The 27,184-nt window shown below is 41.0% G+C and overlaps 1 protein-coding gene across 1 annotated transcript; it reads left to right on the top strand.

The window, feature by feature from the left end:
* The first annotated feature begins 6,526 nt into the window (after positions 1-6,526).
* On the top strand, positions 6,527-8,107 carry LOC107610834 (uncharacterized). The gene has a single exon (XM_016312828.1). It carries the CDS (start codon positions 6,527-6,529, stop codon positions 8,105-8,107), a length of 1,581 nt encoding a protein of 526 aa, XP_016168314.1.
* Positions 8,108-27,184: the final 19,077 nt, after the last annotated feature.

Raw genomic sequence — 27,184 nt, 5'->3', positions numbered from 1 at the left:
CATCTGAAAAATAACAACAAAGTATGGAATGAGAACTGGAGGTTCTCAGTATGGTAACAGTGCCCAGTAATGTAAGATGTCAGACCCCGGGACGCCAGAGGCAATCCTAGAGCTTCATACCAAACAGATATCTAAGCTTAGCAAAATAAATAAGGTAAACCATAAACAATAAACAAGGTTATCTAAACTTAGGGGATTTCTAATTAGTACTAATCACACCGCTGTATCCTACAGCCTTCGCCAACCTAGCCTTCGTGCAATCCCATCGCCACCGCCTGTCGAACCTCCTCAATCCCAGTAGAAAACACAAGTAAGGCAGACAAGTAAAGCACAAGCAAAGTACATATACAGCAAATAGAACATTTAGCAATTAAACATGTGATTCATTTAGGCATAACAGAAATTAAGCAAAGCAAACAAACAGGTTTGATGAATGCCTTTCCTATTGGCTCATGATAACACTTGTCGGTTCATAAATGCCAACCCGACACATCCTTTTGAATGTAGCTTTTCTGCCGCTCCCACGAATATAGTGTCAGGCACACTCTATTGATCCACGGATATAGTGCCGGGCACACTCGCATGAGTAACCCAATGATATAGTTCCTGGCACACTCTTACAGTAGAAAAGATTATTAATCATAATTCAATCCCAGGGATATAGTGCCCTGCACACTAATGTACTTGACCCAAGGATATAGTGCCTGGCACACTCACAACATTCAACAAGTTCATCATTCATTTCCATTTTCTCAACTCATCATAACCATCACCGGTTTCCAATTTCTCAAATTCATCATAAGCATTCCCATTTTTCAAAAATCTCTTCAACCATATACTTCACAACTCAACAGTCACCAGTTCAAACTAGAAATTACGCAAACCTTCCAAAACCTATGTCACCGGCTCTAAACTCATAACTAATTACACCTTTTTATTCACTTGTTACTTCTCCCTTGATTCTAGACCCTTAAACTGGCAAAAAGGTTTTAAACAAGTGTTACGGGAGTTTGCAAGCTTGCTGAGAAGGTAAAATAGTTAAAAACAAGATTTTCTTTGAAAAACAGGGCAGTGTGCGTACGCATAGGGTTGTGCGTACACACGCCTAGAAGAGTTACCCCAGCTTGTGTGTGCACACGATGTTGTGTGTACGCACAACTTGCAAAATTCGTAGGGTGTGTGTGTGCACTGATGAGCGGATAATTTATACGCTTTTTGGCATTATTTTTACATAGTTTTCAGTATGATTTAGTTAGTTTTTAGTATATTTTTATTAGTTTTTAAATAAAAATCACATTTCTGGACCTTACTATGCGTTTGTGTGTTTTTCTATGATTTCAGGTAATTTCTGGCTGAAATTGAGGGACTTGAGCAAAAATCATATTCAGAGGCTGAAGAAGGACTGCAGATGCTGTTGGATTCTGACCTCCCTACACTCAAAGTGGATTTTCTAGAGCTACAGAAGTCCAAATTGCGTGCTCTTAATTGCGTTGGAAAGTAGACATCCAGGGCTTTCCAGAAATATATAATATTTTATACTTTGCTCGAGTTTAGATGACGTAAACTGGCATTCAACGCCAGCTCTCTGCTCTATTCTGGAGTTAAACGCCAGAAACAGGTTGCAAAGCAGAGTTAAACACCAGAAATAGGTTACAAACTAGCGTTTAACTCCAAGGAAGACCTCTACACGTGAAAGCTTCAATGCTCAGTCCAAGCACACACCAAGTGGGCCCGGAAGTAAATTTCTGCATCATTTACTCATTTCTGTAACCCTAGTAACTAGTTTAGTATAAATAGAACTTTTTACTATCATCTTTATTTTTATCTTTTGATCATTTTTAGATCTCTATACCTCTATGGGAGGCTGGCCATTCGGCCATGTCTACCCTATTTTCACTTATGTATTTTCAACGGTAGAGTTTCTACACACCATAGATTAAGGTGTGGAGCTCTGCTGTTCCTCATGAATTAATGCAAAGTACTATTGTTTTTCTATTCAATTCGAGCCTATTTCTTCTCTAAGATATTCATTCGCACACAAGAACATGATGAATGTGATGATTATGTGACGCTCATCATCATTCTCACTTATGAACACGTGCCTGACAACCACTCCCGTTCTACATGAAAACAAGCTTGAATGTGTATCTCTTAGCCTTCTGATCGTGAGATCAGAGTCTTCGTGGTATAGGCTAGAATTATTGGCGGACATTCTTGAGATCTGGAAAGTCTAAACCTTGTCTGTGGTATTCTGAGTAGGATCTGGGAAGGGATGGCTGTGACGAGTTTCAAACTCGCGAGTGCTGGGCGTAGTAACAGACGCAAAAGGATTAATAAATCCTATTCCAGTATGATCGAGAACCGACAGATGATTAGCCGTGCGGTGACAGCGCATTTTGGACCATTTTCACTGAGAGGACGGGATGTAGCCATTGACAACGGTGATGCCCTACATAAAGCTTGCCATGGAAAGGAGTAGGAATGATTGGATGAAGACAGCAGGAAGCAGAGGTTCAGGAGGAACAAAAGCATCTCTATACGCTTATCTGAAATTCTCACCAATGAATTACATAAGTATTTCTATCCTATTTTATATTTTAATTATATTTTAATTATCAATTCACCATAACCATTTGAATCCGCCTGACTAAGATTTACAAGGTGACCATAGCTTGCTTCAAGCCGACAATCTCCGTGAGATCGACCCTTACTCACGTAAGGTTTATTACTTGTACGACCCAGTGCACTTGTTGGTTAGTTGTGCAAAGTTGTGACAAAGAACTAAGATTATGAACGTGCGTATAAAGTTTTCAACGCCATTACCAAGGAATGAACGATCACGATTTCCCACACCACGCACCAGAGTGTGCTAGCGCTTTCAACCGAATGCATCTCCCTGTGTGTGCGTGCGCACCAGTGTGTGCGTACGCACGTTTTCTAAATTTTACAGGGTGTGCGTGCGCACAAGGGTGTGCGAACGCATAGGTCAAAGCATAGCCACTGTTCAGAGCATGCGCACAGCAATCTGCGTGCACACACAAACCAGAATTCACAAATTCTGCAACATCACAGAATTTAGATTCTGGTCACCAACTTCCAACGATCATATTTTTTTTACAAAATTCCAATTTCTATGAAAACTATACCATTTTAAAAATCTTTGAATTATCTTTAATTTGATACAAAATTTAGTCAATTTTAAAAACCGTAGCTCAATCAAAGTTTACCAAAAAATCCATTTTTACCAAAAATTTCTAAACCTCAAGTTTATCAAATTCTCAATCCAAAACCAACTCAATCACATTTCAACCATACCAAAACAACCCAAAATTCATACCAAATACTTCTTCAATCATTTTCTCAATCACACAATATTTTAAACCATTCAACAATTCTAAATCCAACCTAATTCACATTTCTCAATTTCCATTAACCTCATTAATATCAATAATACCACTCACCATTCCCATCAATCATCATTGTTACGTATTTCCAAACTTCCATCCAAATAGACACATTATCATCAATTCATCATCATCAATACTCATAATCATTATCAATCATAATTACACCAGCATTCATCATATTATCATCAAAATCATTCTTTCCCACATACAACTCATTCAACCTTCATCATCATCATCATCAATCATAATATTCACATAGAATTAATCATACACCCACATCATTCAATCCTATCTTAAAGGCCACTAGTCTAAGTGTCCAGAGATATTACATATTACGTAGAGGAAACCAAAATCATACCTTGGCCAATTTTCAATATGTTCAAAACACCAAAACTTGGATTCCACAAGCTTCCAAAAAGCCAAGGCAACTCCAACAAGAACCAAAGCTCAAACTTACCCAACGAGATTAGGGATAAAATCTAATAATTATCTGCTACTAGAGATTACCAGCAAAGCCTAAATAGAAATGAAGAGCTTGACAAGAGCTTCAGATGGCCACAAACGTCTCGTCAATTGAAGCTCTGTAGCTCAAGTTATGGCTCCTGAAAGGTGATGATGAATAGTAACCAAGCCAAACCCTCTTCCCTCTTTCAATTCCACGAGATTTCCCTATCTTTGAGCTAAAAGTGGCTGTTTTACCACTTAAATGGAGTTTATATATGTTGGACTTGGGCCCAACATGGGCCTGGTCCAACCCGTTAACATTTTTAGCCCGTTTAACCCACTTTGGACCAAAACCTTTAAGATTAGTGCCCGATTTTCGATTCTAAATTATTTTTTTCTTTTCAAAATAATAAATTAAAATTTCAAAATCTTATTTTTCTCAAAACACAGTACCGGACAGACTAGAGCTGGTACTGCCGACTTAAAATATCATTTCTATATTTTTGAACCTATTTCGGACAATTAAATTATTATTTTATTAAGCGATTAAGCCGGTTCTTACAATTTGCAGACAGACAATGGTATGGACTACTACTCGAATGCTTTTTTCAATTACTTGAAAGAAGAGAAGATAGCTCATAGATTGTCATGTCCATATACTCCACAATAAAATGGGCTAGCAGAGAAAAAACATAGGCATATTGTGGAGATTGAATTGACACTCTTAGCTACTGTCTCTTTTTCACTACAATTTTATGACAATGGATCCTCTACTGGAGTCTATTTAATCAATAGAATGTCATCATCTCTTAAAAGCTATAAATCCCCTCATGAAATTCTATTTAATACTGCACTTGATTATACTTTACTTAGAGTTTTTAGATGTTTGTGTTTTCTTAATATCATACCATATAATAAGCATAAGTTAGAATTTAGGTTTCAACTTCATATTTTTCTTGGTTATTTTGTTCATAAAAAAGATTACAAATGTATGAATTCTAAGGGTAATATTATTGTATCTAGAGATATAATATTTGATGAAAACAAATTTCTTTATATGTCTTTCTTTACAAATAACTGTTAATTTCGCATTTACTTCTCATCTTAATCTTGAATCTGATCCTTTACCTGTGATTTTAGTTTTACCTCTCACCCATCTTAACCCAACTACTCAATTAGGAACTAATTTAAACCATATACAAGATACTGATCAAGATATTAACACTCTTGACTCTAATACTATGGATAAAACTCAATATGATTAACAAATAAATCAAGGTCTCAATACTACTCATGTGTAATCAGAATATGCCAATTCAACTATACTAACATCAACAATTGAGATTAATCTTCCTCTTGCACAAATTGATTTGTCTAATGAGCAACTACAAAATGAGAATCAATATCTTATGAGGACCATATCTAAAACTGGTAGTTTAAAACCCAAGGTTCTTCAATCAACTACCAATATGGTTGAAATTAATCAACATGACAAACTACCAAAGTCTGTTCATGCTGCATTACAATCACCTCAGTAGAAAGAATCTATGTTGACAAAATATAGAGCTCTCCTTTACCATAATATATGGTCCCTTGTTGAACTACTCCTTAATGAGAAAGTTGTGAGCTGTAAATAGATCTTTGATTTGAAAAAGGATGCTTAGGGTCATGTCATAAGGCATAAAGCTAGACTTGTAGCTCGTGGATACACACAAACTGCTGGGGTAGATTTTGATCAAGTCTTTTTCCTAGTCATTAAACTTGTCACAATATGATTTTCATAATGTTTTTTAAATGGTAATTGTTCATACCCTGGAACGAGCTAGAAGGTCCGGGTCGGACTAAAACAAATTGACCGACCTCTTTAGAGGTTGGCTCGCCACCGACCTCTTCATAAAGAGGTTGGGTAAATGCTGCAGGGGCCCAAGAAGGCCCAGAATGAAAGGACCACCAACTACTAGGAAGCGGTTGGCCAAAGATATGATATCACTCACAAAAGATAAGATGAGATAACAAACTTATCTCAAAGGAAGATCGTTAAACGCTACTATAAATACACTGGAGCACCCAAGTGTAACTCATATTTCAATTCTACAAAAATCTGCCTAAAACCCGTACTGACTTAAGCATCAGAGTCTCTTATAGGTACCACCAACCACTAGTGACCAAGGATAAAGTAAGCGCCTTCCGCTCCAACACATTGGACATGGTAGCCTCGACCAGATCGGAAGATCTCATCCGCGATCGACCTCCCAGTTTCAGGTAACCCTCAGAACATTGGCGCCGTTGCCAGGGACCTTGGAAGTCATCCAATCGTCATGGAAAACAACCTTACCAATGACCACACCTCTGGATTAGAAGAAGGAACGCCATTACAAAACGCAGAAGCTACACCAACCTCCCAGAAAGATGCTCACCACTCCAAGGGAGAAAAGCAACCCCAGAGCACAAAAATCTTAGAGGCCATTCGTGAACAGCAGGATCGCCTCAAACAGCTCGAACAAGAAGCTGAACGACAACGAGAAGCCGAGCGAAACCTCCGGAGAGAAACAAGGTGGTAACGGGAGCTGGAAGACAAGCTCCTAAAACTCGAAGCCGACTTGAAAACTAAAACTGCTCGATCTGACCACGAAACCAGCCGCCACAAGGATCAAGACCCGTTCACGAAAGAAATCATGAAAGCTAAGGTCTCAAAAGACTTCAAAGCTCTTGACATGACCCCATATGACGGCACGTTCGACCCGAGCCATCACCTCAGCATTTTTAGGAGTTGGATGTATCTCTTGGACGCCTTGGACGCAATCCATTGCAAAGCCTTCCCGACTACCCTGACCAAAACGGTAATAAAGTGGTTCGACAGCTTGCCCCCGAGATCAATCACAAGCTTCAACGACCTCGCTAAAAAATTCTTAGCCAGGTTCTCCATACAAAAGGACAAAGCCAAATATGCTCCAAGATTGCTAGGAATCAAACAAGGAGATTGGGAAAGCCTCCGCAGCTACATGGAAAGGTTCAATAAAGCGTGCTTAGACATTCAGAATCTCCCCACAGAAGCAGCCATCATGGGACTTATCAACGGTCTACGGGAAAGGCCCTTCAGCCACTCTATATCTAAGAAACACCGCACATCCCTGAATGAAGTACAAGAACGGGCTGAAAAATACATCAATATAGAGGAAAACTCCCGATTAGGAGAAACCTCTAAAGCCGGGTTCTCCTACCCACCTCGGGAAAAAGATAAGGAGTCAAAGAAAAAGGAAGACCAATCCACAGAGAAGCCTTGGAAATACTATAACTATACCCCTCTTCGGGTATCCTTAGTGGACGTCTACCGGGCAATATGCAACATAGAAAATATCCCACCTCCTCGCCCAATTAAACACAAAAGGGGAGAAAGCCAGACCGAATACTGCGAATATCACAGGATCTACAGGCACCCCACTAATGAGTGCTATGACCTGAAGAATGTCATAGAAAAACTAGCCCGAGAAGGAAGACTAGATCTATTCCTAGCCAACAGAACAGATGAGCCAAAAAAGAGAAGAAGAGATGAAGAGGGCGGACGAGCTGAACGTCCCCCTCAAACCCCGGAAAGGCATGTTCATATGATCAACGGAGGATTCACAGAAGGAGGAATCTCCAAATCATCCTACAAAAGACAACTCAAAGAAGTATACCACATCAGAGAAGGAGACAGGTCACCCGACCTCCCCACTATCACTTTCACTAAAGAAGACACCGCGGGCATCATCTCTGGACATGATGACCCCCTGGTCATTACCATCATACTAGCTAATGCCAACCTCCACCGAACACTGGTCGATCAGGAAAGCTCCGCGGACATCCTATTCAAATCCGCCTTTGATGAGCTCGGACTGCAAGAAAAGGAGCTCAGGATATATCCCAACAGCCTATTTGGGCTAGGAGATGCCCCGATCCAGCCACTTGGGTACATCCCACTGCACACGACCTTCGAAAAGAAAACCTGTTCCAGAACACTGAGCATAGACTATATCGTGGTTGACGTGAACTCCGCATACAACGCCCTTATAGGTCGGACGACCTTAAATCAACTCGCCGGGGTAGTCTCCACTCCCTACCTATGCATGAAGTTTCCAACGCCGGAGGGCATAGCCACCGTCAAAGGAGACCAAAAGCTCACGCGACGCTGCTATAATGAAAGCCTGAACCTAAAAGGCGACCCCAGAGGAAAGGAAGCTAATACCATCGAACTAGGGGGAACTCGGGCCCATTAAGAGTTCTGTCCTCGACCAGAAGGCGACACCGAAGAGGTCCAAATCAGAGACACCAGGAATAAAACAACAAACATAGGTGCGAACCTAAAGGAAGATCTAAAGGAACTACTAATTCCTAAAGGACAATTCCGACCTCCTCGCATGGAAAGATGCGGACATGCCCGGCATAAACCCTGGACTAGTGTGCCACAAACTGGCAGTATACCCCGGATCTCGACCAGTACAACAGAAGCACAGAAAGCTTAGCCCAGAAAGGTCACAAGTCGTGGAGGAATAAGTATAGGCCTTGCTAGAGGCAGGGTTCATCAGAGAGGTCAAATACCCACTATGGCTGGCCAACGTTGTGCTGGTCAGAAAGCCAAATGGAAAATGGCGGATGTGTGTCGACTACACCGACCTCAACAAATCTTGCCCAAAAGACCCCTACCCCCTCCTGAATATCGACACCTTGTCGGGATACAAGTACCTTTCCTTCATGGACGCCTACTCGGGGTATAACCAGATCCCGATGCATCAACCCGACCAAGAGAAGTCCTTGTTCCTAACTCCGAAAGCAAACTACTGCTACGTAGTCATGCCGTTCAGACTCAAGAACGCGGGGGCTACATATCAGAGGTTGATGAATAAAGTATTCGCCGACCACATCGGGAAGCTGATGGAAGTCTACGTAGACGACATGCTGGTAAAAACACAAAGAGAAGAAATGCTGCTACCCGACCTCGCCGAAGTATTCGGCACCATAAGAAAGCACGGGATGAGACTAAATCCTACAAAGTGCACTTTCGCAGTAGAAGCCAGCAAATTTCTAGGGTTCAAGCTCACTCAAAGAGGGATTGAGGCAAATCCAGACAAATATCAAGCTATACTCAACATGAAAACCCCGACCTGCATCAAGGAGGTACAGCAGTTGAACGGAAGGCTAGCAGCCATGTCCAGGTTCCTAGCCAGATCGGCCCTAAGATCTCTACCTTTTTATGCAACCCTAAGGAAAGGAAAGAGGTTCAAATGGACCCAAGAATACGAACAATCCTTCCAAGACTTTAAAACATTCTTAAGGCAACCACCTATCTTGACCCAACCTCAATAAGGAGAAGAACTAATACTATACCTCGCCGTTGGATGTCGGGCGATAGCATCAGCGCTAGTTAGAGAAGACGATAACGGACAGCAGCCCATCTACTTTATCAGTAAGGCTTTACAAGGGGCTGAACTAAACTACCAAAAGATAGAAAAGTTTGCCTACGCCCTCATACTTACTTCCCGATAGCTTCGACCATACTTTCAAGCCCACACCATCAGAGTACGGACCAACCAACCCATGAAAGGTATCCTACAGAAAACTGACTTGGCTGGAAGAATCCTACAGTGGACAGTCGAGTTGTCCGAATTCGACCTCAAGTACGAAGCTCGGACGGCCATCAAGTCCCAGTACCTGGCCGATTTCGTCGCAGAGTGCACCGACACCCCAGGAACCCCCATTGATTGGAACCTCTACGTTGATGGCTCATCAAATAAAGCTGAGCGTTATCTTGGAGAGCGACCAAGGGACCCAACTCGAACTCTCCCTAAGGTTCGAGTTTCCCGCCTCAAATAATCAAGCCGAGTATGAAGCCCTACTGGCTGGTTTGAAGCTGGCCAAGGAAGTCGGAGCCCAAAAGCTTACCATCTTCAGCGATTTACAAGTAGTCACCTCATAAATAGAAGGAAGTTACCAGGAAAAGGATCCCACCATGAAAAAATACCTAGACAAAACCAAAGAACAGCTCAAAAAATTCATGGGATATGAGATCCGACACATACCTCGGGAACAAAATGCCCGAGCCGACGCACTTTCAAAACTAGCCAGCACCAAAACAGGGTACAATAACAGAAGCCTCATCCAAGAAACCCTACAAAATCCATTGACCTCGGAGGTAGAGAAGGTCCTGAACATATCTGACCAGGACCACGGGTGGACGACACCCATAATCAACTACCTTAAATCTGAAATGCTCCTCGCAGATAAAAAGGAAGCACAAAAGCTCATAAGGGAAGCACAATATTACACCCTCGTAGGCGACATCCTATACAGAAGAGGGATTTTAACACCCCTCCTCAAATGCGTCCCGACCTCCTCCACAAAGGAGGTCCTGGAAGAAGTTCACAGTGGCATGTGCAGTAACCACCTCGGCGCACGGGCTCTATCCAAAAAGGTCCTCCGAGACGGATTCTACTGGCCGACCTTACAGAAGGTAGCAACAAAGTTCGTCAAAACGTGCCCCCCATGCCAGAAGCACACCAACTTCCATATCGCCCCTTCCGAAGAGCTTATCTGCGTCACTTCACCCTGGCCATTCGTAAAGTGGGGGCTCAACCTCCTCGGAGCATTCCCCCCAGGGATTAGGGCAAGTCAAATTCCTCCTTGTAGGAGTAGACTACTTCACAAAGTGGATTGAGACAGAGCCATTGGCCGCCGCTACTGCCCAAAGAAGTCGAAAGTTTCTATATAGAAATATTTTCACAAGCTTCGGGGTTCCCTACTCCATCACGAACGTACTCAGTTCACTGACACAGGCTTCAAGAATCTGGTAGCTGATCTGAAAATAAAGCATCAGTTCACCTTAGTAGAACATCCACAAGCCAATGGACAGGCGGAAGCCACCAACAAGGTCATACTGGCCGAGTTGAAACTCCGTCTGCAGGACGCAAAAGGAGCCTGGGCTGAAGAGCTCCCACAAGTCCTATGGGCATACCGGGCGACGCCGCATTCCACTACGGAGGAATCACCTTTCTGACTTGCTTATGGAGTGGAGGCAATAATCCCCGAAGAAATAGATGAAAGATCCCCTAGGTTGATTTTTTACAACGATGACACCAACTCCCAAGCACAAAAGGAAGAACTCGACCTGCTTCTTGAAGTCTGGGAAAAAGCTCAGATCCAAGTGGAAGCCCTGAAACGTCGAATGGCCATGAGGTACAATCAGAAGGTAATCCAACAAAGTTTCGCTACCAACGACCTCATCCTCATCCGAAATGATATCGGAGCAGGTCGGTCGGGAGAAGGGAAGCTAGCAGCCAACTGGAAAGGACCATACCGAATCACAGAAGTACTAGGAAATGGTTACTATATGGTGACCGACCTCCAAGCGCAGGAGCTCCCGAGGTCCAGGCATGCCTGTAACCTAAGAAGGTACTACAGCTAGAAAAAGGTTTCAGGCCAGGGTGCGCTCTTTTTCCCCTAAAGGGTTTTTTAATGAGGCACCAGGCCAAGATCTAAAAGCTGCCCGACTAATAGGGTAAGCCCTCGTATGTACATACTCATATTTATATTTTGTCTAGTTATTTTAATACTTGAATAAAAATTAAGTTTCCCTAAAAAGTTTCCTACCAAGACACATTAATTTACGCACAGAATAACACAAAATTCATCGTCCGACTAGGAAAGGTCGGCAAGGTGAAGCGACATAGCCCCAGTTAATGCGAGAAGTTATAAAAGTAACCCGTATCAGGTGGCCTGACGAGGTCAGCCTAGAGTGGGATTACTAAAAATAACTTGAGAAGGCCCGACAGAGAAGTCGGACCAATTAAAGGATCACTAAAAAGGGAACAAACGCCATACAAGGGCCAAAGGAAGGTTAAAAAAAACCTAGTACCCGAGTTGCTGAAGCTAAAAGGTAGACGTCCAAAAAGATGCTACTTAAAAAGCAAAAGCAGATCACGAAATCAAGAGAGGCTCCAAAGTCATCCAATTCAACTGAAAGAAAGGTTCTGAACAAGAACACTACCCAAAAAAGTTATTGGAATCGATTAAAAGCCTACAAAGGTCAAGCTGTGAAGGACTAAAATGCCCAGAAAATGGAGTAGCATTAAACTCACGCAAATACAGAAGAAGATATAGGTTCACGAAAGAACACTACCATGAGGTCGTTAAAGAGACGCTGACCAAAGCCTACCACGCCAACCAACAAAGGACAACATCACCAAAAATAAAAGTCGTCAATAAGAAAAGGTGTAGTCCAAAAAGGCAAAGGTAGAAGTTCATAGAACGAACACCACCTTAGAGGATGCCAGCCAAGAAAAGACTCCAAACGCCTAAACCCTAGGGCATAAGAACCCACGAAGGGATGCCATCACCAAAACATAAGGCCGTATAAAGGTTGAGAAAACAACCCAAAAGATGAAAGTACTTCACCGAGGTCGGCCAGCGCACCACCAGAACAGTTAAACACAAAAATTAAAACATTAAAGACATAAAGGTTGCCTAAACTATAGCCTAAGAGTGAAGTGTTTTGATTAAAAACAAAAAGTTGCTAAGAAGTAACTATAAAGTGTCAGAAGACTATATCAAATACATAATTACAGAGAGATAAAAGAGAGAATCACAAAGGGTCTAGCACTGCTCCGGTCGCCACATCCTAAGGAGAAGAAGGGATGACTGAGATCGGCGTAGCGCTGACCACACCGTCCGGACCATTCAAGATCTCGACCTTGGGATCTGCCTCAAGTCGGGGCGCCTCAGAAGAAGGAGCCACAGAGGATTTGGCGGAAGGATCTGGTGCGGGAACCTCGTCGACATCAGGAGCTGGCACGATCTTACCATCCTCAACAATGTTATCCACACTAAATAAGGTAAGGTTGGCCTCTGGAGCAAGAACCCAGACCTGAGCCTTCAAATACTCATAGAGGGCAGTCATGCCACTCACCACATGGCCCTGAAGCTCAGCATAATTGTCATAAGCAAACTGGAGCTTTTCCTTGACGTCCAGAAGCTGACCATAGGTCCAGGTGTAACTCTCCTTGGCCTTCTTGGCCATATCCTCAGCCAAATTCGCAGCAGCCTTTGCGGCAGTAGCCCGAGCCTTCTCCCTCTCCACCATGAGCTCCAGTCCCACATTCTTTGCCTCCAACTCAAGCCTCAAACTCTCCACCCTATCATAATCAGCCTTGGCCTTCTCAAGAAAGGCACTAGAAGTGTGGATAGGGGACTTCCGGAAGTCCCAAGACAAAGCAGCACTAAGATTAGCCATCCGAATACTATTGCTGGAGATGAAGTCAAGGTGATGAAGGATGGATACATCATCGGTGGGTACCTTACTATGAGGACCAATAAGCTTTGTAGCAAAAACCACACCATCAAACTCCTTATCGTCGAGATCATAAGTCCCGAAAGACTTCGGCCTCTTGGGAGGTGGGCCAGGGGAGTAGAAAAAGAGGGAGCATCCGAGGTCGCCAAGGGAGGATCACCTGAAGCCACCCGAACTCGAGGAGTCGGGATGACCTTCCTCAGACCCTGGGGATCAGACTCTGGCTTCTTCGAAGGGAGTTGCGAAGATCACTCCCCCGACGTCTTCTTCGATAAATTCTGGGCAGCCACCGCCTTTTTTGTTTTGCGGAATACCTTCATCGAATCGGAATTCGACACCATTTCTGAAAGAAACCAGGAAAACAGGAACACAATGGATAGCAACAAAATATAATAACAAACAAAAGAAAAAATCTCTAAAAAAGTAGTCGGACACTACCTAGCTCGGAGTGGAGAAGGGAAGGATCCCCTAAAAATCTCTTAGTATCCAGATGAAGAGGCTCCCCCCAGTACTCCTCCAAAACACCCACAAAGGCCCTCTCCACCTCATCAAGACTCTCTAAAGGGTACTTAAGAACTATAGGATCCTTTTGCCCCCAAAGAGGGAAGGTCGGTTCTTTGTTCTCATCTAAGAAGAAGGGGTGGACACCTTCAACAGCCCAGATTTTAAAATAAAAGTTTTTGAAATCATGCAAAGAGTCATCAAAAATAGAAAAGATTTTCTTTCCTTGAGTGGCTCGGAAAGAAACCCAAGAAGCTTTCTTCTTGGTCGAACCTGGTTTGGTCATCACAAACAAATAAAGAAAAAGAGAAATGGTAGGTCATACACCCAACTCCTGACACAACAACTGAAAAATCTTCATGAAAGCCCAAGAGTTTGGGTGGAGCTGAGAAGGAGCTACATTACAATTCCAAAGGATATCGGTCTCAAAGGCAGTAAAGGGAAGGATAACACCTAATTTGGTAAAAAAGCAGTCATACGCATAAAAGAAGGGATGCTCTGCCCGACCTAAGGGAGAAAAACTGACCCTCTCCTCAGGATCGGGCGACAACAGCTCATAATTTTTCTCATCCTCCCTATTCTCGTAGATCCTATGGAACCTCCTAAACTTCTCACAATACTCTGGGTCTGCTATACTCACACACATTAAAACTATGGAATCTAACCAGTCAGCCATACCGGGAGGGACCTTTGTAGACATCTCAATAATATTCTTACGAGAAGACATAGAAAACTACACCTACAGCAAGAAAACGAAAGAAGCATCACCACCAAAGTAACTCGGACAAAAGCAAAAAAGTAAACGCCAAACAAAAGGACGCCCCAAGGTTCACAAGAAAGTAATCAAAACCCAGGGGCACCCTTTGGAGGCCACAATGCAGAATACAGAAAGGAAGAAATGCTGCGAGTTAAAACCCTAACTCTCTCAACAAGAGAAACTCAAAGAAAAAATCAGAAACCCAGGCGACAACATTTCTTCAAAGGTATAGCAAAATAAAAAGATCAAAACTTTTCAGAAAATAAACATGCAACATCACCAGGAGACAACGCAAGGCAGATACAAAAGTACGAAAAGCATGAAACAAACACCAACCTACAATGAAGAAAAAGCGACAGCAACAGACAAGCGAGACACGAGCAATCCCCACCAAAAAGCTTCAGAGAAGAAGAAAGCCTGGGGCAGAGTTGAAGGAACCAGAGGAAAAAAAATTTTCGCAGAGAAGCGAGAAGAAAAATGAAGCAAAAGGGAACAAAGGAAACTGAAAGAGCAAAAACCCTTCCTTTAATTTCAAAACAAAGTTTAAAGAGGGAAAAAGAAACGGCAAAAACGAATAAAAGCCCAATCAATAAGGCCTTAAAGACGTTGTCACACTCCCAAGGAATTAACGCCCTCGAAAGTAATGTCGCAATTAAAGAGCGAAGACAAAAACACTTCGCATTACTAACGCAAGACTCGCACGAGAAAGAGCTAGCCAGGAACAACCAAAGAAAGATGCTTGAGCCCGACTTTCCCAAAGAGGTCGAGGCCCACAAAGGCACGATCTCATGGAAAAGTCGAAGCTCAAAGCAGGGGCACTGTTAATACCCAGGACCGAGCTAGAAGGTCCGGGTCAAACTAAAACAAATTGACCGACCTCCTTAGAGGTTGGCTCACCACCGACCTCTTCATAAAGAGGTCGGATAAACGCCACAGGGGCCCAAGGAGGCCCAGAATGAAAGGACCACCGACTACTAGGAAGCGGTTGGCCAAAGATATAATCTCACTCATAAAAGATAAGATGAGATAACAAACTTATCTCAAAGGAAGATCGTCAAACGCTACTATAAATACACTAGAGCACACAGGTATAACTCATATTCCAATTCTACAAAAATCCTGCCTAAATCCCGTACTGACTTAAGCATCGGAGTCTCTTGCAGGCACCACCACCCACTGGTGACTAAGGATCGAGCAAGCGCCTCTTGCTCCAACACATCGGACACGGTAGCTAAGGAACCTGTCTGAGATTTTTGTACAGAATTATGTTATAGTTGCTGATCAGCTATTCCATCTAAATTCAAAATTATGTTGTAGTTGCTGATCAGTTGTTCAATACTTCCATCTAAATTCAAAATGACAGCAATCCAGAATCCAGACAAATATATCAATCCATATAACTCATAAGACATTCATTCAACATAAGTAACATAGCAGAATTGAATTTAAATTTTAAACCCCAAAATTCAACAGAGCAGAATTCAACAAAATTCAATATAGCCAAATCCAACAGAGCAGAATTGAATTTATATACCAAAATTCAAAATACCAAAATTCAAAATAAACAAAATTGAAAAACAGAACAAGAATAATTAACAAAATAAAAAAATTAATTGAAAAACAGAACAAGAACCCATGAACAAGAACTCAGAAGAAGGAAAAGATTATAAAAACAGAACAAGAACCATGAACTCAAATCTGTTCAATTCATACAGTTTTGACACCAAATAAATGAAATTAATTGAAAGAAGGAAAAGATTGAAGTGCTGACTACTGAGTACTCACCGCGGGAGAGGCCAAGAGCACAGAAGGTCAGACTGTCAGAGCCAGACGTCGACCCACGCTTCGGTGACGGTGACAGTTCGGTGTCGATGACAAGCTGACTGGTGCGGAACTTATAACCACAAACTAACCGGCAAGTGCACCGGGTCGTACCAAGTAATACCTCAGGTGAGTGAGGGTCGATCCCACGAGGATTGATGGACTAAGCAACAATGGTTAAGTGATTTACTTAGTTAGACAAACAGAAAATAGTGTTTGAGAGTTCAAAAAGCATTAAACAGAAGGCAGGCAAATAAATAAGTTGGGAATAAAATATGGAGAAGCAGTTAAGGCTTTAGAGTTATCTATTTTCCGGATTGACTTTTCTTACTAACTATTTTAATCATGCAAGATTTAATTCATGGCAAACTATATGTTATTAGACCCTAATTTCTTAGACCTTCCTAGTCTCCTCTAACTTTCATCAACCACCAATTCCTTGGTCACTTAATTCCACTTAGAGAGGGTTAAGTTCAATTCTAGTTTATATGCCACAGAAATCCTAATTACCCAAATATAAGAGGATTATATGTCACGTATCCCGTTAAGTCCAGATAATTAGAAATTTACGAGAATATGTTTTCAAGCTGTTGTTCAAGTAAAGAGCTTTTCCAAGTTATACAAGAACTCAATTAGAAAGAGGGTCATACTTTCATTCCACCCAAATTCATAAGATAAAGACGAAAACAATTCTTGAAATATAAATCAGTACATGAATTAAAATAGAAAAATAATAGTATCAATCTATACAATAGACAGAGCTCCTAACCTTAACAATGGAGGTTTAGTTGCTCATGGTTCAGAGAGAAAATAAGGATTGTAAATTGGGCTGAGGTGGAATGAAAAGTTAACTAATGGGAATCCCACTCAAAAGGGAAGTTTCTTTTCCCTATTATATCTAATCCAAATTAATTTAAAATCTATTCTCTAAAACTAAAATAATATCTTTTCCTTTTTTAAAATAAAAAACAAAGTTTTAAATCAGAATTAATTAATCAGCGTTTTCTGCGTTTTCTGCATGTGGCGCATGTCACGCGTACGCGTCAGGTACGCGCACGTGTCGCTCCTTGCTGTCATCTCCTTTAATTCTTGTGCTGATTCTATTTGTGCAAGCTTCCTCTCCATTCTCTAAGCTGTTCCTGTCCTATATAGCCTTCTTCTCTTTTTCTGCGGAAGCTCCATCAAATTCAACCAAATGATACCTAAAATAAACAGAATTGCACACGACTCAAAGTAGCATCCATAGTGGTTAAAAGATAATTAATTCTTGATTAAACTCAACAAATTAAATGCAAATTCACTAGGAAAAGATAGGAAAGATGCTCACGCATCATAACACCAAACTTGAATTGTTGCTTGTCCTCAAGCAACCAAAACTAATATAGGTTTAGAATGTGAATTTGTATGAGAATGAGAGTTCGATTAAGCTCATGTCTCTTCTTATAGTGGGGTTTACAACTGCAATCTTGAATAGTTTTGGCATCCCATTCTTCTTTGAATCAGAAGGATGTCATTGTCATTCGGAATTAGAATCCGGATAATATTATGAATTCTCTAATCTTTTGTAACTCAATTTAACCCTTGAACACAAAAATTTTTCTTTTCTTTGGTGCTTTGCACCTTGAGCCTAGCCGTGACTTTAAATATTTTGTCTCAAGCTTTACTTGACACAGAAACACCACAAGCACTTAATTGGGGAACTCTTTTGAAGTTCTGATTTTTCTTTCAGCTACTCCCAGACAGTGGTGCTCAAAGCCTTTGGCATATTCTGCTAATTGCAATTGATCTCGACTCTAAATTTTTTGTCTCAAGGATTACTTGACACAAGAACACCACGAGCATATGACTAGGGAAATAACTCTTCGAGTTTTTAATCATGTCTGACCTCCCTAGTCATTGATGCTCAAAGCCGTGGACCTTGCTTTTGTATCCCTTTTTTTTTTCTGTTTCTTTTGCTTCAAGGATTAAATTTTTGTTTATTTCAGGGAAGTCATAATAATTCTCTAAATCCCTGTTCCTTGTACATCAACATTTTTTTATTAAAATTTAAATATGCACTGTTCATGTCATGCATTCAGAGTCACAGAAAATACCACCGCATTTGAATAAATGAGACTACTCTAAAAATTAAACTCAATTTCTCATGCAATACACCTTTTTCTTCTTTCTTTTCTTATGAATTCAAGTTCAGTGAGTAATACATGAGAACTTTTCGGAATTAAAAACAAATAACAGAAAAAAATAGCAAATTAAACTGGAACCTAGGAATTTATCTAATAAAGGATCATGCAATAAACAAAGCAAAATAGCATAAAAATCAGAACATAGCATAGCAAGAGCGAGAAGGAATATAGAATGAAAGGAATTCAACCACCTCAGTTATGCTAGTGGCCATCTCATTCCTCCATGAAGAACATTCATCTCCCTTTGGTGCTATTAAAATAAACAGCAAAGCCATAAGCGAAGCGACAATACCAAACTTAAAGGTTTGCTTGTCCTCAAGCAAAGAAGAACTGAAAACAAAAATAAATATTATGAGGAAGGAAGAATAAAAGGATTAAAAAACAAGAGAGAACTAGGATTTGGGAGAGAGAGAATGAAAATTAAAAATGGACGACGCACTAGTGGAGGTGTGCGGCGCAGGCGACGCGTACGCGTACTGCACGTGTACGCGTGGGTCGCCCGAATTTGATAGTGACGCGTAAGCGTCTGGCACGCATACGCGTGCCCTTGGTTTGTGTGAATCGCGCGAAGGCGGCCGCGAGCACACACAACTCTCTGTTCGCGTGGCCTGGGACCCAAAATTTTCATATGACGCGTGCGCGTCATGCACGCGCACGCGTGGATGGCCATTTGTGGAAAGGACGCGCACGCGTTAGGGACGCGTACGCGTGAACAAGTTTGTGCCTCTAGTACACTTCTAGCCCCAAGCCATCACAATTCTCTGCCCAAACACTCATTGACGCCGATTTTCAGGGTCACGCGTACGCGTTAGGGACGTGCACGCGTGGGTGGCTAAAAGCGCAAACAATGCACACGCGTGAGGTACGCGTACGCGTGGGCTTGTTTGTGCGCAAAACATAGTTCCAGCGCCACTCCTGCTCAACTCTCTGTTCACTTTTATTTTTCACGCCCACATATATGACGCGTACGCGTCAGCGACGCTTGCACGTTGTGTGCTCGTTTTTTTTTTGTCGCCTGAAGTGTTCGGTTCCTGTTATAAAATAGCTGCATGATCAGAAAAACAGTAAAAACTCAATAAAAATCAAATAAGTAAGAAAACTACTACTACGAAAAGTAACTAAGGATACGAAATTATCGAGTTGCCTCCCGACAAGCACTTCTTTAACGTCACTAGCTTGACGGTCAGTTCTACTAATTCAGCAGATGAGCGGACCTCTGGCGATCAATCTCGCGTCCCAGATAGTGCTTCAACCTCTGGCCATTCACTGTAAATTCCCTGTCATAATTCTCTTCCTGTATCTCCACATGACCATATGGTGAAACTCTGTTAACCACAAACGGTCCTGACCACCGGGATTTCAGCTTTCTGGGAAAGAGTTTGAGCCTTGAATTATACAGAAGCACTCTTTGTCCTGGCTCAAAGACTCTGATGGCAATATTCTTGTCGTGCAATAACTTGGTTCTCTCCTTATAGAGCTTGGCATTCTCATAGGCTGAATATATAAATTCATCAAGCTCATTCAACTGAAGCATTCGCTTAATTCCTGCAGCTTCTGAATCTAGATTTAGATACCTGATTGCCCAGTAAGCTTTATGCTCCAGCTCAACTGGCAAGTGAAAGGCCTTGCCATAGACCAACTAATACGGAGACATGCCAATAGGAGTCTTGTAAGCTGTCCGGTATGCCTAGAGAGCATCATCAAGCTTCCTAGACCAGTCCTTTCTTGACACACTGACGGTCTTCTCTAGAATCCTTTTAAGTTCCCTGTTGGAAACTTCAACCTGTCCACTTGTCTGAGGGTGATAGGGGGTTGCCAGTTTATGACGGGCTCCATATCTCTGCAGAAGAGAGTCCAACTGTCTGTTACAAAAATGGCTTCCACCATCATTAATGAGTGTCCTTGGGACACCAAACTGGCTAAAGATATATCTCTGAAGAAAGCTCATTACCACCTTGGCGTCATTGGTGGGTAGAGCCACAGCTTCCACCCACTTGGACACATAATCAACTGCCACTAAAATATAGTTGTTTGAATGTGAGGGTGGGAAAGGTCCCATGAAATCAATACCCCACACATCAAACAACTCAACCTTAAGAATCCCTTGCTGTGGCATTTCATGGTTGGCAAGGAGATTCGTGGCTTTTTCACATCTGTCACAGCGATTCACAAATGCTCTTGAGTCCCTGAAGAGAGTCGGCCAGTAGAACCCGCTCTGAAGGACCTTTGTAGCTGTCCTTTCACCACCAAAGTGACTGCCATAATCAGAACCATGACAGTGCCAAAGAATCTGCTGTTTTTCCTCATTCGGGACACATCTCCAGATTATACCATCTGAGCACCTTTTAAAAAGGTACGGTTCCTCCCAAATGTAGTACTTTGCATCAGTTAATAGCTTCTTTACTTGTTGCCTACTATACTACCTTGGAATAAAATTCATGGCCTTATAATTTGCAATGTCTGCAAACCATGGAGCTTGCTGAATGAGGAACAATTGCTCATCTGAAAACGTCTCAGTCACAACTGTGGGTGGTTGTACTCCTGCTTCAGGCTCAATTCTGGAGAGATGGTCAGCTGCTTGATTTTCTGACCCTTTCCTGTCTTTTATCTCAATAGCAAACTCCTGAAGGAGTAACACCCATCTGATTAATCTTGGTTTAGAATCCTGCTTGGTTAGAAGGTACTTCAAAGCAGCATGGTCAGTAAAAATAATAACCTTAGAACCAATTAAATAGGACCTAAACTTATCAACAGCATACACAATAGCTAATAATTCTTTTTCTGTAGTTGTGTAATTCTTCTGGGCATCATTTAACACACGGCTAGCATAGTAAATGACATGTACAAGCTTACCATGTCTCTGTCCTAAAACAGCTCCTATAGCAAAGTCACTAGCATCACACATTAATTCAAATGGTAAATCCCAGTCAGGGGGAGCTATGATGGGAGCAGATGTGAGGTTTGCTTTCAGAGTTTCAAAAGCATGCAGACATTCAGCATTAAAAACAAAGGAAACATCAACAAATAACATGTGGCTTAATGGTTTAGCAATTTTAGAAACATCCTTTATAAATCTTCTATAAAATCCTGCATGACCCAAGAAACTCCTGACCGCCTTAACATTAGCTGGTGGTGGTAATTTTTCAATTATCTCCACCTTTGCTCTATCAACCTCAATTCCCTTACTTGAAATCCGTGTCCAAGAACAATACCTTCTGTAACCATAAAATGACATTTTTCCCAATTTAAAACAAGGTTTAATTCTTGACACCATTTCAAGACAAGAGATAAATGCTTAAGGCAGGATTCAAAAGAATTACCAAAAATAAAAAAATCATCCATAAATACCTCAATGAACTTTTCAACCATATCAGAAAAAATTGAAAGCATACACCTCTGAAAGGTTGCTGGAGCATTACAAAGTCCAAAAGGCATTCTCCTGTAGGCAAATACTCCAAAGGGGCATGTGAATGTTGTCTTCTCTTGATCTTGAGAGTCCACTGCAATTTGGTTATATCCAGAATATTCATCTAGAAAATAATAAAAAGCACGACCATCTAACCTCTCAAGCATCTGATCAATGAAAGGCAGGGGGAAGTGATCCTTCCTTGTAGCAGTGTTGAGCCTCCTGTAGTCTATACACATTCTCCAACCTGTGACTGTTCTTGTAGGAATAAGCTCATTCTGTTCATTCTTGATCACTGTTATCCCTCCTTTCTTGGGAACTACCTGCACAGGACTTATCCAAGGACTATCAGAAATAGGATAAATAATACATGTTTCCCATAATTTTATTACCTCTTTTTGGACCACCTCTTTTATAGTTGGATTGAGTCTCCTTTGTGGTTGCACAACTGGTTTAGCATCATCTTCAAGGAGGATCTTGTGCATACACTTGGTTGGACTAATCCCCTTCAAGTCACTAATGGTCCACCCAAGAGCTGTTTTATGGCTCCTGAGCACTGAAATAAGTGCCTCTTCCTCTTCAGGCTTCAGGGAAGAGCTAATAATCACTGGATATGAATTCTTTTCACCCGAGAACACATATTTCAGAGAAGGAGGTAAAGGTTTGAGCTCAAGCTTGGGGGCTTCCTCCTCTGCTTTAGGAGTGTAAACCACAGCCTTCTGGGGTGGTGAATCATCAACTTCAACTAATTCATACTCAGAAATGGGATCTAGAATATCGTCAAGCACCTTAGCTTCCAGTACCTCTTGAACAAGTGGTTCAATAACATCTATTTTTATACACCCTTCAGAATTATTAGGGTGCTTAAGAGCTTCAAAAACATTAAGGACCACCTGTTCTTCATTGACCCTCAGGGTTAATTCACCCTTTTGCACATCAATCAGAGCTCTACCTGTAGCTAAAAAGGGTCTACCAAGTATAATAGAGGATTTTACCTCCTCTTCCATGTCTAATATAACAAAATCAACAGGAAAAATAAATGGTCCTACTTCAACAAGTAAATCCTCAACAACACCCACAGGTAATTTAATAGAAAGATCAGCAAGTTGAAGAGAAAAACGGGTGGGTTTTACCTCCTCAATTTGAAGATTTTTCATCACTGAAAGTGGTATGAAATTGATGCTAGCTCCAAGATCACATAAAGCTCTCTGAATGGTGACATCTCCAATGGTGCAAGGAATGACAAAGCTCCCTGGGTTTGGCATCTTCTCAGGAAGGTTGTATTGAATAATGGCACTACATTCCTTGGTTAACACCACTATTTCTTGTTCCTTCTAATTCCTCTTGTGGGTCAACAACTCTTTCATAAATTTAGCATAGAGTGGCATTTGCTCAAGAGCCTCTACAAAAGGAATGTTGATCTGTAGCTTCTTGAAGACATCTAAAAATTTAGAGAAGTATATTTTGGAGCCTTTGGCAATGTAGGATAAGTGTCAAGAGAGTCAGGGAACGGGTTGTCTGTACGCTTTGGAGGGGCGTGCTCCACTTCTTCCTTCTTCTCCTCTGGAGCTTTCTTTTCAACTAGCTCTTCATTGGCCCTTGTCTCAGAGCCAGCTATTTTTCCACTTCTCAATTGAATAACTTTGCAATCATCTCTTGGGTTCACCACTGTATCACCTGGAAATGTACTTGCAGACCTCTCAGGTATTTGCTTGCTCAGTTGGCCCATTTACACCTCTAAGTTTCTAATGGAGGCTTTGGTTTCCTGCATGAAACTCCTCATCATCTCCCAATTAGAATCTTCTTGGGATTTAGAATTTGCCTGTAGAGGTGGTTGTTGTTGCTGAGACTGAAATTGGGGGTTATTATGATTGTTCTGTTGGAAGCCGCTCTGAGAGTTATTGTTGAAATTCTGAGCTCTCTGAGGTTGGTCCCTCAACCCAAAATTTGGGTGATTTCTCCACCCCCTGACTGTATGTCTTAGAATATGGATCATTGTTGAAATTTCTAGGACCACTCCCCATGTAATTGACCTATTCAGAAGAGGATTGAGCAAAATCATAATTATCATTTTGCACAAAATTACCTGTCATGTCATAAGAGAGCTCTTGAGGTGGATTTTGGGTGTTGATAGCTAAGACTTGCATTTCACCCATCTGCTGAGTAAGTAAATTTATTTGCTAAGACATAAGCTTGTTTTGAGCAAGAATAGCATTAACAGCTTCCATTTCCAACACACCTCTCTTCTAAAGAGCCTCAGAGTTCACAGGATTCCTGTTAGATGAGTATAAATATTGGTTGCTAGCAACCAATTCAATCAACTCAATAGTCTCCTCCGATGTCTTCTTCTTGTGCAATGAACTACCTGCAGAATTATCTAAGCACATCTTGGACATTTCACCCAAGCCTTCATAAAAGATATCTAGTTGGGTCCATTTGGAGAACATGTCCGAAGGGCATTGCCTAGTCAATAGCTTGTACCTCTCCCAAGCTTCATAAAGAGTTTCACCATCCTTCTGCCTAAAGGTCTGAACCTCCACCCTAAGCTTAGTCAGCTTCTTTGGTGGGAAAAATTTAGTAAGAAACTCAGTAACAACCTTGTCCCAAGTATCCAAACTCTCCTTGGGTTGGGAATCTAGCCATAGCTTTGCTTCATCCCTTAGAGCAAACGGGAAGAGCATGAGTTTGTACACCTCTGGGTTCACTCTATTTGTCTTCACAGTATCATAAATCTGTAGAAAGTGAGAAATAAATTGATTTGGGTCTTCGTGGGGAAGACCATGATACTGGTAGTTTTGTTGCACCAGGGTGACCAACTGTGGCTTCAACTCAAAGTTGTTCGCAACTATAGGAAGTACCACAATTCTTTTTCCATAAAGATCTGTAGTAGGAGCAGAGTAAGAGCCAAGCACTCTCCTTTGTTGATCATCCCCATTCGAATTTGCCACATTGGCATTAACAGCATTATTAGGATCCATAGCGGACTCTGCATCCTTGTAAAGTCTTACTTGTTGCAAACGCCGCCTGAAAGTCTTTTCAGGTTCAGGATCAAAGTCTAAAAGAGGTTCTTTGTCTCTGTTCCTGCGCATAAACAGACAGAAAATAAGCAAAGATGGAACTCTCTACGTCAGAGTGCAGAGAATTCCCAATGAGGTAACCAGTGTAAAATAATAAAATAGAAATACTAAATAAATATAACAGAAAAATTTCGAAAATTAACAGGGAAAATAAACGAGAAATTAAAATAAAATTAACTAGGTGACACCAAACTTAATTTCAGAAATTAAGGAAAAATATTACTGCTATTTATTTATTTAAAAAATATTTTTTTTGAAAATACTAAGCAAAATTTAAATGAAATTAAAACTAAAATGCCTAATCTAAGCAATCAAACAACTGATTGTTGTTAATCACTATCAATCCCCGGCAACGGCGCCAAAAACTTAGTGCGAAACTTATAACCACAAACTAACCGGCAAGTGCACTGGGTCGTACCAAGTAATACCTCAGGTGGTCGATCCCATGAGAATTGATGGACTAAGTAACAATGGTTAAGTGATTTACTTAGTTAGACAAACAGAAAATAGTGCTTGAGAGTTCAAAAAGCATTAAACAGAAGGCAGGTAAATAAATAAGTTGGGAATAAAATATGGAGAAGCAGTTAAGGCTTCAGAGTTATCTATTTTCAAGATTGACTTTTCTTACTAAATATTTTAATCATGCAAGATTTAATTCATGGCAAACTATATGTGACTAGACCCTAATTCCTTAGACCTTCCTAGTCTCCTCTAACTTTCATCAACCGCCAATTCCTTGGTCACTTAATTCCACTTAGAGGGTTAAGTTCAATTCTAGTTTATATGTCACAGAAATCCTAATTACCCAAATATAAGAGGATTATATGTCACGTATCCCGTTAAGTCCAGATAATTAGAATTTTAGGAGAATATATTTTCAAGCTGTTGTTCAAGTAAAGAGCTTTTCCAAGTTATACAAGAACTCAATTAGAAAGAGGGTCATACTTCCGTTCCACCCAAATTCATAAGATAAAGAACGAAAACAATTCTTGAAATATAAATCAGTACATGAATTAAAAAATAAAAATAATAGTATCAATCCATACAATAGACAGAGCTCCTAACCTTAACAATGGAGGTTTAGTTGCTCAAGGTTCAGAGAGAAAATAAGGATTGTAAATTGGGCTGAGGTGGAATGAAAAGTTAACTAATGGGAATCCCCCTCAGAAGGGAAGTTTCTTTTTCCTTTTATATTTAATCCTAATTAATTTAAAATCTATTCTCTAAAACTAAAATAATATCTTTTCCTATTTTAAAATAAAAAATAAAGTTTTAAATCATAATTAATTAATTAGTGTTTTCTGCATTTTCTGCATGTGGCGCATGTCACGCGTACGCGTCAATCACGCGTACGCGTCGATGGTCTTCTTTGCGTGTCACGCATACGTGCACGCATCGCTCCTCACTGTCATCTCCTTTAATTCTTATGCTGATTCCATTTGTGCAAGCTTCCTCTCCATTCTCTAAGCTGTTCCTGCCCTATATAGCCTTCTTCTCTTTTTCTGCGGAAGCTCCATCAAATCCAACCAAATGCTACCTAAAATAAACAGAATTGCACATGACTCAAAGTAGCATCCATAGTGGCTAAAAGATAATTAATTCTTGATTAAACTTAACAAATTAAATGCAAATTTACTAGGAAAAAATAGGAAAGATGCTCACGCATCATAACACCAAACTTGAATTGTTGCTTGTCCTCAAGCAACCAAAACTAATATAGGTTTAGAATGTGAATTTGCATGAGAATGAGAGTTCGATTAAGCTCATGTCTTTTCTTATACTGGGGTTTACAACTGCAATCTTGAATAGTTTTGGCATCCCATTCTTTTTTGAATCAGAAGGATGTCATTGTCATTCAGAATTATAATTCGGATAATATTATGAATTCTCTGATCTTTTGTAACTTAATTTAACCCTTGAACACAGCAATTTTTCTTTTCTTTGGTGCTTTGTACCTTGAGCCTAACCATGACTTTAAATGTTTTGTCTCAAGCTTTACTTGACACAAAAACACTACAAGCACTTAACTGGGGAACTCTTTTGAAGTTCTAATTTTTCTTTCAGCTACTCCCAGACAGTGGTGCGCAAAGCCTTTGGCATACTCTGCTAATTGCAATTGATCTCGACTCTAAATATTTTGTCTCAAGGATTACTTGACATAAGAACACCACAAGCATATGACTAGGGAAACAACTCTTTGAACTTTTAATCATGTCTGACCTCCCTAGTCATTGATGCTCAGATGATGCCAAGCCGATGACCAGACGAC

This window comes from Arachis ipaensis, chromosome B8 (assembly GCF_059453495.1).
Source record: "Arachis ipaensis isolate K30076 ecotype BB chromosome B8, ASM5945349v1, whole genome shotgun sequence".
NCBI lineage: Eukaryota > Viridiplantae > Streptophyta > Magnoliopsida > Fabales > Fabaceae > Arachis > Arachis ipaensis.
This window is presented reverse-complemented; position numbering and strand designations above follow the sequence as displayed.

What these genes read in the sequence shown, in the direction of transcription:
- LOC107610834 (XM_016312828.1), top strand. Translation starts at nt 6,527, where the DNA reads ATGAAAGCTAAGGTCTCAAAAGACTTCAAAGCTCTTGACATGACCCCA.